The 16,675-nt window shown below is 46.2% G+C and overlaps 1 protein-coding gene across 1 annotated transcript; it reads right to left on the reverse strand.

Moving 5' to 3' along the window:
• Positions 1 to 15: 15 nt before the first annotated feature.
• On the reverse strand, positions 16 to 8,596 carry LOC142920224 (uncharacterized). Its single transcript, XM_076062709.1, has 2 exons — positions 8,401 to 8,596; positions 16 to 2,728 (listed from the first exon to the last, which is right to left on the reverse strand). The coding sequence occupies exon 2, from the start codon at positions 2,698 to 2,700 to the stop codon at positions 988 to 990; it is 1,713 nt and encodes a 570-aa protein (XP_075918824.1). The 5' UTR covers positions 2,701 to 2,728; positions 8,401 to 8,596; the 3' UTR covers positions 16 to 987.
• Between the last annotated feature and the right edge of the window lie 8,079 nt (positions 8,597 to 16,675).

Genomic DNA, 16,675 nt, shown 5'->3' on the forward strand with positions numbered 1-16,675 from the left:
CCAACTGTTGTCACCTTCTCACCAAGCTGCTTGGCAATGGTCTTGTAGCCCATTCCAGCCTTGTGTAGGTCTGCAATCGTGTCCCTGACATCCTTGGAGAGCTCTTTGGTCTTGGCCATGGTGGAGAGTTTGGAATCTGATTGATTGATTGCTTCTGTGGACAGGTGTGCTCCAAATCTCAGCTCGTTACCTGTATAAAAGACACCTGGGAGCCAGAAATCTTTCTGCTTGAGAGGGGGTCAAATACTTATTTCCCTCATTAAAATGCAAATCAATTTCTAACATTTTTGACATGCGTTTTTCTGCATTTTGTTGTTGTTATTCTGTCTCTCACTGTTCAAATAAACCTAGCATTAAAATTATAGACTGATCATTTCTTTGTCAGTGGGCAAACGTACAAAATCAGCAGGGGATCAAATACTTTTTTTCCCTCGCTGTAGATGCCACCACCACCATCTGTTGCGCGCCGGTTGAACTTACGACTCTCGGTACGAGCAGCTGCAAGTGGACATACGGACCAGGTTTGTTCGCATCTCTGAAAGTTCGTAAGTCGAATGTTCATAAGTAAGGAAGTCCCTGTAGTAATGTTCGTACATAGAGTACATGCTGTGATGTCCGTAGGTAGGGGAATCCACGTCGTAGCGCTCTTAAGTATGGGAATCTCTGAAGTAATGTTCGTAAGTAGGGGCATCTCTATAGTAATGCTTGTAAACAGGGGCGTCTTGCGGTAATGTAAGGGAATCCCTGCAGCAGTGATAGTAAATAGAAGAATCCCTCTGGCGATGCTCATAAGAGAGTATCTGCGGTAATGATTGTAAGTAGGGGAGTCCTCGCAGTAACGTTCATAAGTAGGGGATTATCTGAAGTGATGTTTGTAAGTAGAGGAGTTCCCTGCCTTGGTGATTGGCTTCACTTCTCCTCCATCTTGCACCGCGAGTCAAACGGAAACCGCCAAAACAACCGATGCCGTCGCTGCGGCCGCTACCGTCACCGTGTACACATACGCCGAGTGAAGACGCTCCTGGCTCGCTGTTTCCTCTCCTTGGGCGGCTCCGCGGCCTCGGCTGCAACCTCCCCAGAGCCTCGGCGGGGACTGTCATCCGCAGGCCGCCTTCCGGCGTGCGTCCCCGGCTGGCTCGGGGGCGCGGGGGGGAGACCGGCCGGCACCGGCGGCGGCGGGCCCCGCGCCGCCCGGCACGACTCCTCCCAAAGCTGCCGGCGCTGCCGGCCGGCATCGGGCGAGCGCCACGAGCGGGAGGCGGCGGCAGCCTCCGCGTCGTCGAATTGTGAGAGAGCGCACCCCGCCGGGCCGACGGGAAGAAACGCGCCCCACGGGTTCCGCACGATTTGACGGACGCCGCCGACAAGAGGCCGCGCCGGCTCCGAGCTCGCGCCAGGGTGGACCGGCGGAGCTCCGCCTCGGCTCGCGAGCTCCGCGGTGGAGGCCCGGCCGGCGTCCCGTCGCGGCCCCCCAAGGTTCCGCCGAGGGGGAGGTCGGCCCGCCGCTCGCGTCTCCGCGCCCGAGGCGGCGGCCGCGAGACGACAAGCGCCGCCGACCCCGGCCCCGACCCCGGCCTCCTCCTCGGCGTGGGCCTCCCCCCCGCGGAAAGAGGTACCCCGCCGAGCGTCCTCAAACGGCTCGCCCGGAGCGCCGGGGCCGCAGGGAGACGCGGCAGCGACCTCCCTGGGGCTATCGTCGTCGTCCCCGCCGCCGCCACGCCAGGCGTTTTCTATCAGCTTGAAAATAATGAGATCCGACTCTGTCCAGGAGGAGCCCCCTCGGGTCGCGTCGTCGATGGCCTCCGAGTGGAGACCTCCGAGAGTCGACGACGTCGAAGTGGAGGCGGTGGAGGAGGTCACGGCGGAGGCGACGTCAAAGATCCGTTCCCAGGGGTCCCCTCCGTCGGAACACGGCAAAGCCTCGTCTCCAATCGACTCCATGGGAGAGCACTTGTAGCCTACGTCCTCCACCTCGTCTAACTCATCACACGGGACACGCTCCCCCACCTCGTCTAACTCATCACACGGGACACGCTCCCCCACCTCGTCTAACTCATCACACGGGACACGCTCCCCCACCTTGTCAAACTCATCCCACAAGACACGCTCCCCCACCTTGTCAAACTCATCCCACAGGATACGCTGCACTTCATCTTCCACCTCGTCTAACTCATCCCACGGGACACGCTCCCCCACCTCGTCTAATTCATCACATGGGACACGCTCCCCCACCTCGTCTAACTCATCACACGGGACACGCTCCCCCACCTTGTCTAACTCATCACACAGGATACGCTGCACTTCATCTTCCACCTCGTCTAACTCATCCCACGGGACACGCTCCCCCACCTCGTCTAACTCATCACATGGGACAGGCTCCCCCACCTTGTCAAACGCATCCCACAGGACACGTTCCCCCACCTCGTCTAACTCATCACACAGGACACGCTGCACCTCATCGTCCAGCTTGTCGAACTCATCCCACGAGGCACACTCCAGCTTGTCTAACTCATCCCACAGGTCACGTTCCACCTGCTGTCCCTCCTCCTTTTCCTCCGCCTCTTCCTCCTCCACCTCCTCCTCTTTCTCCTCCACCACCACACAAAGCCCTTCCAAGGTAACGCTCCGCTGGGCTAAGTGGAGCTGGGTGTGAGCGCCGCCGCCGACGTGGTGAGTCTCCACGTCGTCTGGGAGATCCATTGCTTCAACATTCACGGCATTCTCTTTCCTGGGGGGGGGGGGTTTGTTTAAAATAAAATATAAGAGTTATTATCATACTCTTGGTAAAGTCATGTAGGTAAAAAATAAAACAGGAAAAATCACGACGTTTCGGCCACAACACAAGCAGCCTTCATCAGGTGAAGGGACCAGACTTTCTCGAGGACAGCGCTGGAGTGAAACACAGCCACGCTCAGACCGTGACCTTTAAGCTGCGTGAGAGTAATTAAGGTGCCTTGTCATTATCTGTATCGTTATATCTTTATCACGATTATCCGTATTATCAGTATCTGTATCATTGTCATTATCTGTATCGTTATAATATCTTTATCACAATTATCCGTATTATCAGTATCCGTATCATTGTCATTATCTGTATCGTTATAATATTTTTATCACGATTGTCTGTATTATCAGTATCCGTATCATTGTCATTATCTATATCGTTATATCTTTATCACGATTGTCCGTATTATCAGTATCCGTATCAATGTCATTATCTGTATCGTTATAATATCTTTATCACGATTATCCGTATTATCAGTATCCATATCATTGTCATTATCTGTTTCGTTATAATATATTTATCACGATCATCCGTATTATCAGTATCCGTATCATTGCTATCATCATTACGATTATCATAAATTGTTAAAATTATCCTTGTTATCCTTATTGTTCATTATTGTTAATGTTATCATTGTTACCATTATTGTTCTTAATCTGTCATGATAATTATCATTATTAAACGAGGTCATTGCATATTCTTGGGTCTTTCGGCAAAGTCACTTAGATAGGTTCAAAGAAAATAACAAAAAACATTTTGTGTTAAAAAAAGATTTTTGTTATTTCAAAATCAGTGAAGTTGTTAACAACACCTTAGGTGGGTAAACAAATTAAAGATTCAAGATGAATCTTGGAAAACATAAACCAAATAATGATTATTAGAGTTAAGCCAAGGGTCACCCAGAGGAGATGGAGCGAGATGGGTTGATCACGGGACTGAGAGAAAATGATTCCATAGAGGAAGCCTATCGGCCGCCTTTTCTCCCAGCCACATGCGGTAGCAATAAAACGACAAAGGGAGAGAACACGACTCCCACCGAGATAGACAAAGGCGACACCCGACCGCGAAGGAAGGAGCCAGGCCTTGATGAGACATCTCATCACCACAATAAAATATAACAAACACACATACATCAGACGAAATAGGACAAAACTCAGCAACAAGAATAAGTCTTCTTTGGTTCTTTCGGTAAAGTCACGTAGAATGAGAATAAAATAATAAATAAATAAATAAAATAACACAATAAAATTCTCACGACGTTTCGGCCACAACACAAGTGGCCTTCATCAGGTGAAGGGACGAGACTGTCTCGAGGACAGCGCTGGAGCGAACACAGCCAAGCTCAGACCGCGACCTTTAAGCTGTGTGAGAAGAAACAGAGCGCCTTGACAAAGGAATTAGCATTTGGTATTACCTTAGAGTCGCGGCATCTCTTCAGAAAGGTGAGAGACTCGATTAGTTGAGCCTTCTTATCCCGGAGTCTGTTGAATGATCTTAAGGTTATGTGGAATCCCTCCCCGTAGAGGCGTTAAATTTCGATTTAAAGCCGCGACTCTAAGGTAATACCAAATGCTAATTCCTTTGTCAAGGCGCTGTTTCTTCTCACACAGCTTAAAGGTCGCGGTCAGAGCTTGGATGTGTTCGCTCCAGCGCTGTCCTCCAGACAGTCTCGTCCCTTCACCTGATGAAGGCCACTTGTGTTGTGGCCGAAACGTCGTGAGAATTTTATTGTGTTATTTTATGTTATTAATTTATTATTTTATTCTCATTCTACGTGACTTTACCGAAAGAACCAAAGAAGATGAATCCTTGCAGTCACGAAAGCTTTAAAGAATAAGTTGACATTATAGGAATCTACACACTCGCTACGATAAAAAAACAGACTACAATCTACATAGTGGGTATTACTTCTCGTACATAATACTGATACTAACGTTATTCACCTTAAATTACACTACATCTTGCCATTCACGTGACTTTACAAAAACCAAAGAAATTAATTCCAGCAGTCAAGAAGCTTAACCGAAACTAAGTTATACCTCTAAAACTGAGGACACCAAAAAATTACTCTAGTATAACAGCACGGGTCCGCGGATACAGACGGGGGGACGAAATAAAAAAAAACCCCTAAGAAATATGTGGTGATTACAATGTTAAATCACAAATCTTGGGAAACATTAACCAAATAATAATTATGCAGTATTAAACCGAGGGTTATCCAGAAAATATGAGGCGAAATAGGTCACACACTGTATCCCATAGGAAAAGACCCTCCCAACCGTCTTTGTCTTCCCGCAGCACGGCATAGCAAAGAATGTAACGCCCAGAGCGAGGGAAATTACTCTTGTATTGCAGGGGGGCATCTGTGTTCCACAGATGAAAAGATGGCTTGGGGAGAGACACAGATGGCTTAATAAATGACACACACACGGACACACGTACAACTCCCCCCCCCCCCACAACACAGAGCGAGATCATAGGAAGTTCCGGTCCTTTGTGAGAAGGCGAGTAGAGAAAAATTTTGGCATAAAAAGAGAGACACGGGCCATACATTGCAACACAGCTACCAGCGGCAGAAGACGGCGATCATCAGCTACCGAAGATGACCAGCTACCGAAGATAACAGCCAGCCATCGACGCAGGAGATCACCGCCGACGCAGAAGAAGACTCCGCAACTCATCCAGGATGGTGAGGCTCGCCGAGTAGCGACATGCTACGCCGTGCGAATTCAGCGCCGTCCGAAGAAGTATCGCTCGAAAATCATTCTGCTCTGGGCGTCGACTCACAAGAGCCACTGCAGTTCGAGCTAAGCTGACGAGAATTCCAGCGTCATCCATCGACGAACAAAAGCATCGTTCGTCGCCAGAGAGCCGGAGCCGGCGCGCAGCAAGCAAGGGTGTCAGCTGCCAGCGGATGAGCTGTGGGTGCTACCTGACGACGGGATCATCGCGTCGTGCCGACTCTTCCGACTGGCTGCGGACCGAACTCCGGCCGCCCGTGTGAGAGAAGGAGAACCCAGCTATCCGTACGACACGCACGCCGCCACGCATTGCAACGCATCACCTGGCATCTGCTTGACGCAAATAATTGATCAACAACACATCCCCATTCAACCCATACCATGCTCACTCAACACATATACACGAATCATTACTAAGAAGACTCATGATAAGTGCGTCAAGTATCAACTGATAACGAAGAACACGGTTGCCATTGGGTTACGGGGAAACGGTCGTGTAGAAGTATTTTTAGTAGTTATGTTTCTTTTTGATTTGCATAAATATTATCAAGGAATTCATTGATGAAAACTAAACGTTTAAAAACATAAGTTACGAGTTCACACACTCACAGGGAGAACACTGCGTTGAAATCTTCCTTTGATCACAGAATCTGGCCCGTGAATGTATTGAAACCTCAGCCAATTAATGAGTATTTGCTGAAGCAGGCCTACTGCTGCACACCATGGTTTCAACATTTCGTTAACTTACGTAATCTTGCCCATGGATTCATTGCCGTATACGTTTTGCCTTCGGGATAAGTTTCTTTATTGCCTTCGTGTGAATGTCGTTGCATGAATTTTTTAAGGACTTTTATTCCTTTTGATTTAAAGCTTTCGTGACTGCAGTAATTCATATTCTTAGCTCTTTCGGTAAAGTCACGTTGAAGGGAAACAATAAAATAATAAAATATATATAAAACAATAAAAATTCTCACGACGTTTGTGTCATGGTCGAAACGTCGTGAGAATTTTTATTGTTTTATATATTTTTTATTATTTTATTGTTGCCCTTCAACGTGACTTTACCGAAAGAGCTAAGAAGGACTTTTATTCCTATTTGCCGTATATGCTCGTGTTACTCTGATGAAGCAATCGTTTGTTCCGGTACCCAGTAAACAAACGTGATCATTGAGGGTTAAATGTATGAATCCATGAAGCCTTAGCCAATTGATGAGTATTTGCTGAAGCAGGCGTACTGCCACACACCCTTGTTCCAAGACATTTCGCAATTATGTAATCTTGCTCATGAATTAATTACCGTGTACTTTGTCTTCAGGACATGTTGCTTTATTGCCTTCGTATGAATATCGTTGCACGAATTTTTAAGGAGTTTTGTTCCCTATCACCGTATATGGTCGTGTTACTCTGAGGAAGTAATCAATTGTTCTGGTACCCAGTTAACAAACGTGATTATTGAGGGTTAAATGTATGGATCAATGAGGGGAACATCTCCTGGAATACTGTGTTGACAATTTCAAGCATAAGAATTCGCATATTAGAGTGTTAAAGTTTTGTTTAGAAATTAAAATTGCTTAACACAGCAGTGTTTGAGTGTTTATTTCCTAAGTTAATTCTTAATTACAAGAACTGTATCCTGCGGTGAGATTTGAATTTGGAGACCTGAGATAACACACTAATGCATAATCAGTAAATGTTAAAGCGAGAATAATTATATCATAGCGATCGATAATACGAACCTAGACAACAAAGCCGAGCTCAATCTGGCATACTTACAGCACACCTGCATAACTTCATACAATTAATTGTATGATGCCGATTGGTGATACGACCCTGGGCAACGAAGCTAAGCCTAATTATCATAACTGTATACATTAGCATAATAGCACGCGTTCGCATAAATTAATACGTCATATCCTCACTTAGCATAATTTATGCACATAATTGAAACATTAACATAACTTTGGATAATTACGCATAAAATTAAATTTTATTATTTACATCAACATTTTCATACAATAATCCTCAAATTAATAAAAAAAAATGCACTTACAGTTTAAGGGGTGACTGAAGATTTGCCATCTCACGATCTCTGTATAATTAAATTATTAAACACCTTAGGTGGGTAAGTAAATTAAAGATTAAACCTTTAGGCCTAAGGCTTGAGGCCTACTAACCTGTTACTAGGCGAAGCCTTCGGCGTGAGAATCCTCTAATTAGTTAAAAATGCACTTACAGATTAAGGGGTGACTGAAGATTTGCCATCTAACGATCTCTGTATAATTAAATTATTAAACACCTTAGGTGGGTGAACAAATTAAAGATTAAACCTTTAGGCCTAAGGCTTGAGGCCTACTAACCTGTTACTAGGCGAAGCCTTCGGCGTGAGAATCCTCTAATTAGTTAAAAATGCACTTACAGATTAAGGGGTGACTGAAGATTTGCCATCTCACGATCTCTGTATAATTAAATTATTAAACACCTTAGGTGGGTGAACAAATTAAAGATTAAACCTTTAGGCCTAAGGCTTGAGGCCTACTAACCTGTTACTAGGCGAAGCCTTCGGCGTGAGAATCCTCTAATTAGTTAAAAATGCGCTTACAGATTAAGGGGTGACTGAAGATTTGCTATCTCACGATCTCTGTATAATTAAATTATTAAACACCTTAGGTGGGTGAACAAATTAAAGATTAAACCTTTAGGCCTAAGGCTTGAGGCCTACTAACCTGTTACTAGGCGAAGCCTGAATCCTCAATTACGTTTAACTTATAGGTTAAGGATGTTTCATGAGAACATTTATTACCGGAGGAAATCCGATAATCTATGAAGCTCTTCACCCCCAGCACATACACAAAGACACATTTAAACGATTCTTACTTTTTTTGGGTGACGATATTCCCCCACGTGCTAAGAGACTCGCTCCTCCCAAGGCTCTCAGCTCAACGTCGCCTTTCCCAAGACGCCGATTCTGCCGAGTCGAGCAGAGAACTTTAAACTCCTTCACCACGTCCGAGGGGATCAATAACCAACAACCCCCTCAACGTAAAACTTGTTTACAAAACATCGGGCGGTCACCCGTGGGTCAACCCATGTTGAATGGAGGTGGTGGGGGGGTGGGGGTGTAACCCCGTTTACAATCATCCTTGTCGGTAATATGATTGTCATTGCTATTTTCATTGTTGTTACAATTATTGTAACTATTTTTTATTGCACTTAAAGGTGACTGCCAACCTACCATGGAAGATATCTGACCGTGTCTGTCGTTTGTGAGGGGGCCGAGGGAGCCGACGGAGGGGGCCGACGGAGCCGAGGGAGCCGACGGAGCTGGGGGGGCCGGGGGGGGGGGGGCAACGGAGCCAGGGGGGCCGACGGAGTCGGGGGGGGGGCGACGGAGCTGGGGGGGGGGCGACGGAGCCGCGGGGGGCCGACGGAACCAGGGGGGCGACGGAGTCGGGGGGGGGCCGACGGAGCTGGGGGGGGCTGACGGAGCCAGGGGGGGCCGACGGAGCTGGGGGGGGGCGACAGAGCCAGGGGGGGGGCGACGGAGGTGGGGGCGGGGCCGACGGTGTCGGGGGGGGGGGCGACAGAGCCGGGGGGGCCGACGGAGCTGGGGGGGGGGGCGACAGAGCCGGGGAGGGGCGACGAAGCCAGGGGGGGCCGACGGAGCTGGGGGGGCGACGGAGCTGGGGGGGTTGGCGATGGAGCCGGGGGGGGGGGCGACGGAGCCAGCGGGGGAGCGATGGAGCCGGGGGGGGGCGACGGAGCTGGGGGGGGCCGACGGAGTCAAGGGGGGGGGGGGCCGGGCGACGGCGCAAGCAGAGGGAGCCGACACTGACTTTCTCACACATCATGCACTGACTCACTCACACCATGCACTGTCTCACACATCATACACTGACTCGCTCACACATCATACACTGACTCACTCACACACCATACACTGACTCACTCACACATCATACACTGACTCACTCACACACCATACACTGACTCACTCACACATCATACACTGACTCACTCACACACCATACACTGACTCACTCACACATCATACACTGACTCACTCACACATCATACACTGACTAACTCACACATCATACACTGACTCACTCACACATCATGCACTGACTCACTCACACATCATATACTGACTCACTCTCACATCATACACTGACTCACTCACACATCATACACTGACTCACTCACACATCATACACTGACTAACTCATACATCATACACTGACTCACTCACACATCATACACTGACTCACTCACACATCATATACTGACTCACTCTCACATCATACACTGACTCACTCACACATCATACACTGACTCACTCACACATCATACACTGACTCACTCACACATCATGCACTGACTCACTCACACCATGCACTGACTCACTCACACATCATACACTGACTTTCTCACACATCATGCACTGACTCACTCACACCATGCACTGACTCACTCACACATCATACACTGACTCACTCACACATCATACACTGACTCACTCACACATCATACACTGACTCACTCACACATCATATACTGACTCACTCACACATCATATACTGACTCACTCACACATCATACACTGACTCACTCACACATCATGCACTGACTCACTCACACCATGCACTGACTCACTCACACATCATACACTGACTCACTCACACCATGCACTGACTCACTCACACATCATACACTGACTCACTCACACCATGCACTGACTCACACATCATACACTGACTCACTCACACATCATACACTGACTCACTCTCACATCATACACAGACTCACTCACACATCATACACTGACTCACTCACACATCATGCACTGACTCACTCACACATTATACACTGACTCACTCACACATCATACACTGACTCACTCTCACATCATACACTGACTCACTCACACATCATACACTGACTCACTCACACATCATACACTGACTCACTCACACATCATGCACTGACTCACTCACACCATGCACTGACTCACTCACACATCATACACTGACTTTCTCACACATCATGCACTGACTCACTCACACCATGCACTGACTCACTCACACATCATACACTGACTCACTCACACATCATACACTGACTCACTCACACATCATACACTGACTCACTCACACATCATACACTGACTCACTCACACCATGCACTGACTCACTCACACATCATACACTGACTCACTCACACCATGCACTGACTCACTCACACCATGCACTGACTCACTCACACATCATACACTTACTCACTCACACATCATACACTGACTCACTCACACATCATACACTGACTCACTCACACCATGCACTGACTCACTCACACATCATACACTGACTTTCTCACACATACACTGACTCACTCACACAATGCACTGACTCACTCACACATCATACACTGACTCACTCACACCATGCACTGACTCACTCACACCATGCACTGACTCACTCACACATCATGCACTGACTCGCTCATCATGCGCTTACTCACTCACACATCATACACTCGCACAACCACTGACCCATTCACTCATCATACACAGGTTCACTCATTGTTTGCTGGCTCACTTGCACATCATACACTGACTCACTCATCATGCGCTGACTAACACATCGTGCGCTGACTCACACATCATACACTCACACTGCCACTGACTCGCTCACACATCATACACTCGCTCACACATCATTCACTAACTCACTCTTCATACGCTGACTCGCACATCATACACTCACTCACGCTGCTGCTGACTCACTCATCATACGCTGACTCGCACATCATACACTCACTCTGCTGCTGACTCACTCACACATCATACACTGGGAGTGTCGTGCTGCCAGCGATGGCTGCAGTTTTTTTGTCGTACGTGTTATGTATATCGTTTATTGTTAAATTTAAATTCACAGTTCCTATGATTACTATTGTTACATTGTTTTTACAGCTTTATTTTGGTGATTCGAAAACATATGGTTAATCTAAATTGTCTTATGGTTGTTGTTGTTGGCTTGCACCACATTGATTTTAACACACAGCGTTTTAACATGTTTTTTTTGCGTGGAATATTTGCTGGTTTATTCCAGAATGTTTCTGTTACGCATTGTCGCTTTAAGATGTTGTGTTCAAATTTTGTTTGTTGCGGTTGCACCCGACTTAAGAGCCGCATTTCTCACAGGGCTATACCTAATAAATGAAACTTGAAAACTTGAAACTCTGTCTCTCACGCAAATGCCAGACACAACGCAGATGATCGCCACTGAACGCTGCCACCGCCCGATGTCGACCACCACCCCCGGGTTGAAGTCTTCAAGTGGTTGTGCCCGTGGCCATGGCAACGGGGGCTGCTGGAGGCTCCACGAGGCTTGGAGGTTGTCGTCATGGAGATTTACAAACTTGTCATCATCATCGTCGTCGTCATGGAGATTAACACTCATCATCATCGTCGTCATGGAGATTTACAAACTCGTCATCATCATCGTCGTCATGGAGATTAAAAAACTCATCGTCATCGTCATGGAGATTGACAAACTCATCATCATCATCGTCTTCATGGAGATTTACAAACTCGTCATCATCATCGTCGTCATGGAGATTGACAAACTCATCGTCATAATCATCATCATGGAGATTTACAAACTCATCATCATCGTCATGGAGATTTACAAACTCATCATCATCGTCGTCATGGAGATTGACAAACTCGTCATCATCATCGTCATCATGGAGATTTTGAAACTCATCATCATCGTCGTCATGGAGATTGACAAACTCATCATCATCGTCGTCATGGAGATTTACAACCTCGTCATCATCATCATTGTCATGGAGATTAACAAACTCGTCATCATCATTATCATGGAGATTTACAAACTCATCATCATGGAGATTTACAAACTCGTCATCATCATCATGGAGATTTACAAACTCAACATCATCGTCATGGAGATTTACAAACTCATCATCATCGTCGTTATGGAGATTGACAAACTCATCATCATCATCGTCATGGAGATTTACAAACTCGTCATCATCGTCGTCATGGAGATTGACAAACTCGTCATCATCATCGTCGTCATGGAGATTGACAACCTCATCATCATCATCGTCGTCGTCATGGAGATTGATAAACTCATATTCTTAGCTCTTTCGGTAAAGTCACGTGACTTTACCGAAAGAACTCAAGAGTGTGGATTCCTGCAGTCGCAAAAGCTTCGAGTCAATATTGCCTACAAACTACACAACTGAGATGATGCATCAATCATCGCCCCCTACTGACAGGCTCTTGTCCACATGCAGACTGGTGCAGGGCCACCACCCTGTGCCACACAGGGGCAGCTGCTACTTGGGGATGCTCTTCGAGTGTTTCAGACGAGGTACGACACAAAATTCCGAGTTGCCGAGGCGATAAAGCAAGCACCGTGTAAATGCAATTATAACATAGTGAATGCTGGGGGCCGTATTGTCTCTCGCTCCTGGTTAAAGATCTACCCAACCCACAGGTCCACAAAGACTGGCCGCTCTTACTCTGCAGGTTGCACCTAGCAACTGAGTGTCCAACTTCACGTTCTTGTCATTAAAGGCCTGTGACAAAGGTGCATCTATTGGAGCGACATCATCTCAAGCTTACACATCTACCGGGTCTCCACTTGACTTTGTATTGTCTCGGAGGAAGTCCACCCACACCTCCACTTCCACAAACTGCTGGGAGTTGCCTCGCTCTGCCTCACAGTCAGAATTCTCCTCCTGCTTTACGTTGCCTCCATCGATGTGAAGGTCCGATTTTGGAGTTGAATCATCTTCACATTTTACCTTCACTTCTTCGCTCTTCACCATCACTTCTTCCCTCTTCACCATCACCTCTTCACATTTCACCATCACCTCTTCACATTTCACCATCACCTCTTCACATTTCACCTCGATACCTTTAAAAGTGTCCAAGCTGGGATTTTCTTCCGGTTCGTGTTTCATGAGGGGTGGGCTAATTGCGGCACTTTGACTTTCACAAGCTGATTTCAGACTGCACTCCATGTGGATCTTCTGATGCTTCTGTGTTCTCTGGTGTACTTGAAGATTTGATGAATGTGCAAATGCCTTCCCGCACACACTGCACTTGAAGGGTTTCTCTCCCGTGTGTGTACTCTGGTGTGTTTTAAGAGCAGATGAATCTGAAAATGTCTTCCCACACACACCGCACTTGAAGGGTTTCTCTCCCGTGTGTGTTCTCTGGTGTGTTTTAAGAGCAGATGACTGTGAAAATGCCTTCCCACACACACTGCACCTGAAGGGTTTCTCTCCCGTGTGTGTTCTCTGGTGTGTTTTAAGAGCAGATGAATCTGAAAATGCCTTCCCACACACACTGCACTTGAAGGGTTTCTCTCCCGTGTGTGTTCTCTGGTGTTTTTTAAGAGTAGATGAATCTGAAAATGCCTTTCCACACACAGTGCACTTGAAGGGTTTCTCTCCTGTGTGTGTTCTCTGGTGTGTTTTAAGAGCAAATGACTCTGAAAATGTCTTCGAACAAACACTGCACTTGAAGGGTTTCTCTCCCGTGTGTGTTCTCTGGTGTTTTTTAAGAGTAGATGAATCTGAAAATGCCTTTCCACACACACTGCACTTGAAGGGTTTCTCTCCTGTGTGTGTTCTCTGGTGTGTTTTAAGAGTAGATGAATCTGAAAATGTCTTCCCACAAACACTGCACCTGAAGGGTTTCTCTCCCGTGTGTGTTCTCTGGTGTGACTTAAGAGTAGATGAATCTGAAAATGTCTTCCCACAAACACTGCACTTGAAGGGTTTCTCTCCCGTGTGTGTTCTCTGGTGTTTTTTAATATATGAATCTGGAAATGCCTTCCCACACACACTGCACTTGAAGGGTTTCTCTCCTGTGTGTGTTCTCTGGTGTTTTTTAAGATTAGATGAATCTGAAAATGCCTTCCCACACACGCTGCACTTCAAGGGTTTCTCTCCCGTGTGTGTTCTCTGGTGTGTTTTAAGAGCAAATGAATCTGAAAATGTCTTCCCACACACAGTGCATTTGAAGGGTTTCTCTCCTGTGTGTGTTCTCTGGTGTCTTTTAAGATGAGATGAATCTGAAAATGCCTTTCCACACACACTGCACTTGAAGGGTTTCTCTCCTGTGTGTGTTCTCTGGTGTGATTTAAGAGTAGATGAATCTGAAAATGCCTTTCCACACACAATGCACTTGAAGGGTTTCTCTCCTGTGTGTGTTCTCTGGTGTGTTTTAAGAGTAGATGAATCTGAAAATGTCTTCCCACACACAGTGCATTTGAAGGGTTTCTCTCCCGTGTGTGTTCTCTGGTGAATTTTAAGAGCTGATGACTGTGAAAATGCCTTCCCACACACAGTGCACTTGAAGGGTTTCTCTCCCGTGTGTGTTCTCTGGTGTGTTACAAGATTACATGACTGTGTAAACGCCATCCCGCACATCGTGCACATGAAGGGTTTCTCTCCCGTGTGTGTTCTCTGGTGGTTCTGAAAAACTGATGACCATGCAAATGCCTTGTTACGCACAGTACATTTGAAGGGTTTCTTTCCTGTGTAAGTTCTCTGGTGCTGTGTCAAGTTTCCAGTCCAGTCCGTGCTGTATGCACGCTGGTCGCATTGTTGACTTGTCGTACTGAGCTGCGCTGAGTGCCTTTGCTCCATCAGAACAATTCTGCAGAGGAAGCGTCAGCTGCAGACAGAAAAAAAGAATATCCACACCATCTACACGTCAGGCACAGAGGAATGCACACGTGACTTACACGTCTATACTTATTAATATATTCATGATGTAGTGAAAAAGTTTCCCAAATTCATCAGATTTGATGAACGTGCAAACGCCTTCACGCACAGAGTGCACCTGAAGGGTTTCTCTCCACGGGCTGTTATGGCACACAATGAGATGGAAAACGTCATTAATATGCCTGGAAGCCCTCATATCTTCAAGATGAATGTTAACCCAAAACTCTAAGCACACAATTTCGGCTGTCTGACTACAAAAGGAATATTTATGAAAGCTAAATTCAGCTGACATAGCAAAGGGTGTTGAAAACAACACTATTTGTGTTATGCAGAAATGCATTAATTAACGTTCAATCGCAACTTAGAGGTGTGAATCCAGGCTCAGATGTCCTTGAATGCTGGGATGAACAGATCCGACTTCAGCTGAATGTGTGTGCTGTTAACTTCCTGACTCCATTCTTATAAAGAGTTCCAGAGGAAAACAAAAATAAACTATTGTTTTGATATAACCTCCGTGTTCAACAGAGTTAATAGACTTTACTGCAAACACAAACTTGACACTGTCACACACTGCCATGAGTAAACAGGTGGTGGTGTGACCAGAACCATGCCTGGCCACCTTCATCTGCTCAGCATTAATTCTTCCTCACGCCACCAAGTAATGAATCGAGGATCAATCAACATAGCCGAGGCTATCCGTGTCTCTGTCTCTCTCTCCCCGTGGTGAAGGTGTTCCCCTCCACACATTCAGAGTCAACAGCGGCACGCGCTTAGCGTCTTTGACCAATAGATACATTGACACACGTATTGTTGGTTCTTTCGGTAAAGTCACGTAGATAGAAAATAAAAATAACAGATAAATCTTCTTTGGTTCTTTCGGTAAAGTCACGTAGAATGAGAATAAAATAATACATTGATAAAATAAAATAACACAATAATATTCTCACGACGTTTCGGCCACAACACAAGCGGCCTTCATCAGGTGAAGGGGGCGAGACTGTCTGGTAGGACAGCGCTGTGTTGTGGCCGAAACGTCGTGAGAATATTATTGTGTTATTTTATTTTATCAATTTATTATTTTATTCTCATTCTACGTGACTTTACCGAAAGAACCAAAGAAGATGAATCATTGCAGTCACGAAAGCTTTAAATCGAAATATAACAGATAAAATTTAATAAGATAAAGACCACTTGTGTTGCGATCGAAACGTCGTGGGTTTATTGCTTTATTTTTATTTTTTCATTTATTTTTATTATTTTATTTTCTATCTACGTTACTTTACCGAAAGAACCAAGAATATTAATTCCTGCAGTCACCAAAGTTTTAAGTCAAAACATTCACACACGTTGACAAAGCCTCACCTTGTGTTGTTGTGGGCAGGTC

This window comes from Petromyzon marinus, unplaced genomic scaffold (assembly GCF_048934315.1).
Source record: "Petromyzon marinus isolate PM22_M1 ecotype Great Lakes invasive population unplaced genomic scaffold, UKy_Petmar_22M1.pri1.0 PM_G_Scaffold_7, whole genome shotgun sequence".
NCBI lineage: Eukaryota > Metazoa > Chordata > Hyperoartia > Petromyzontiformes > Petromyzontidae > Petromyzon > Petromyzon marinus.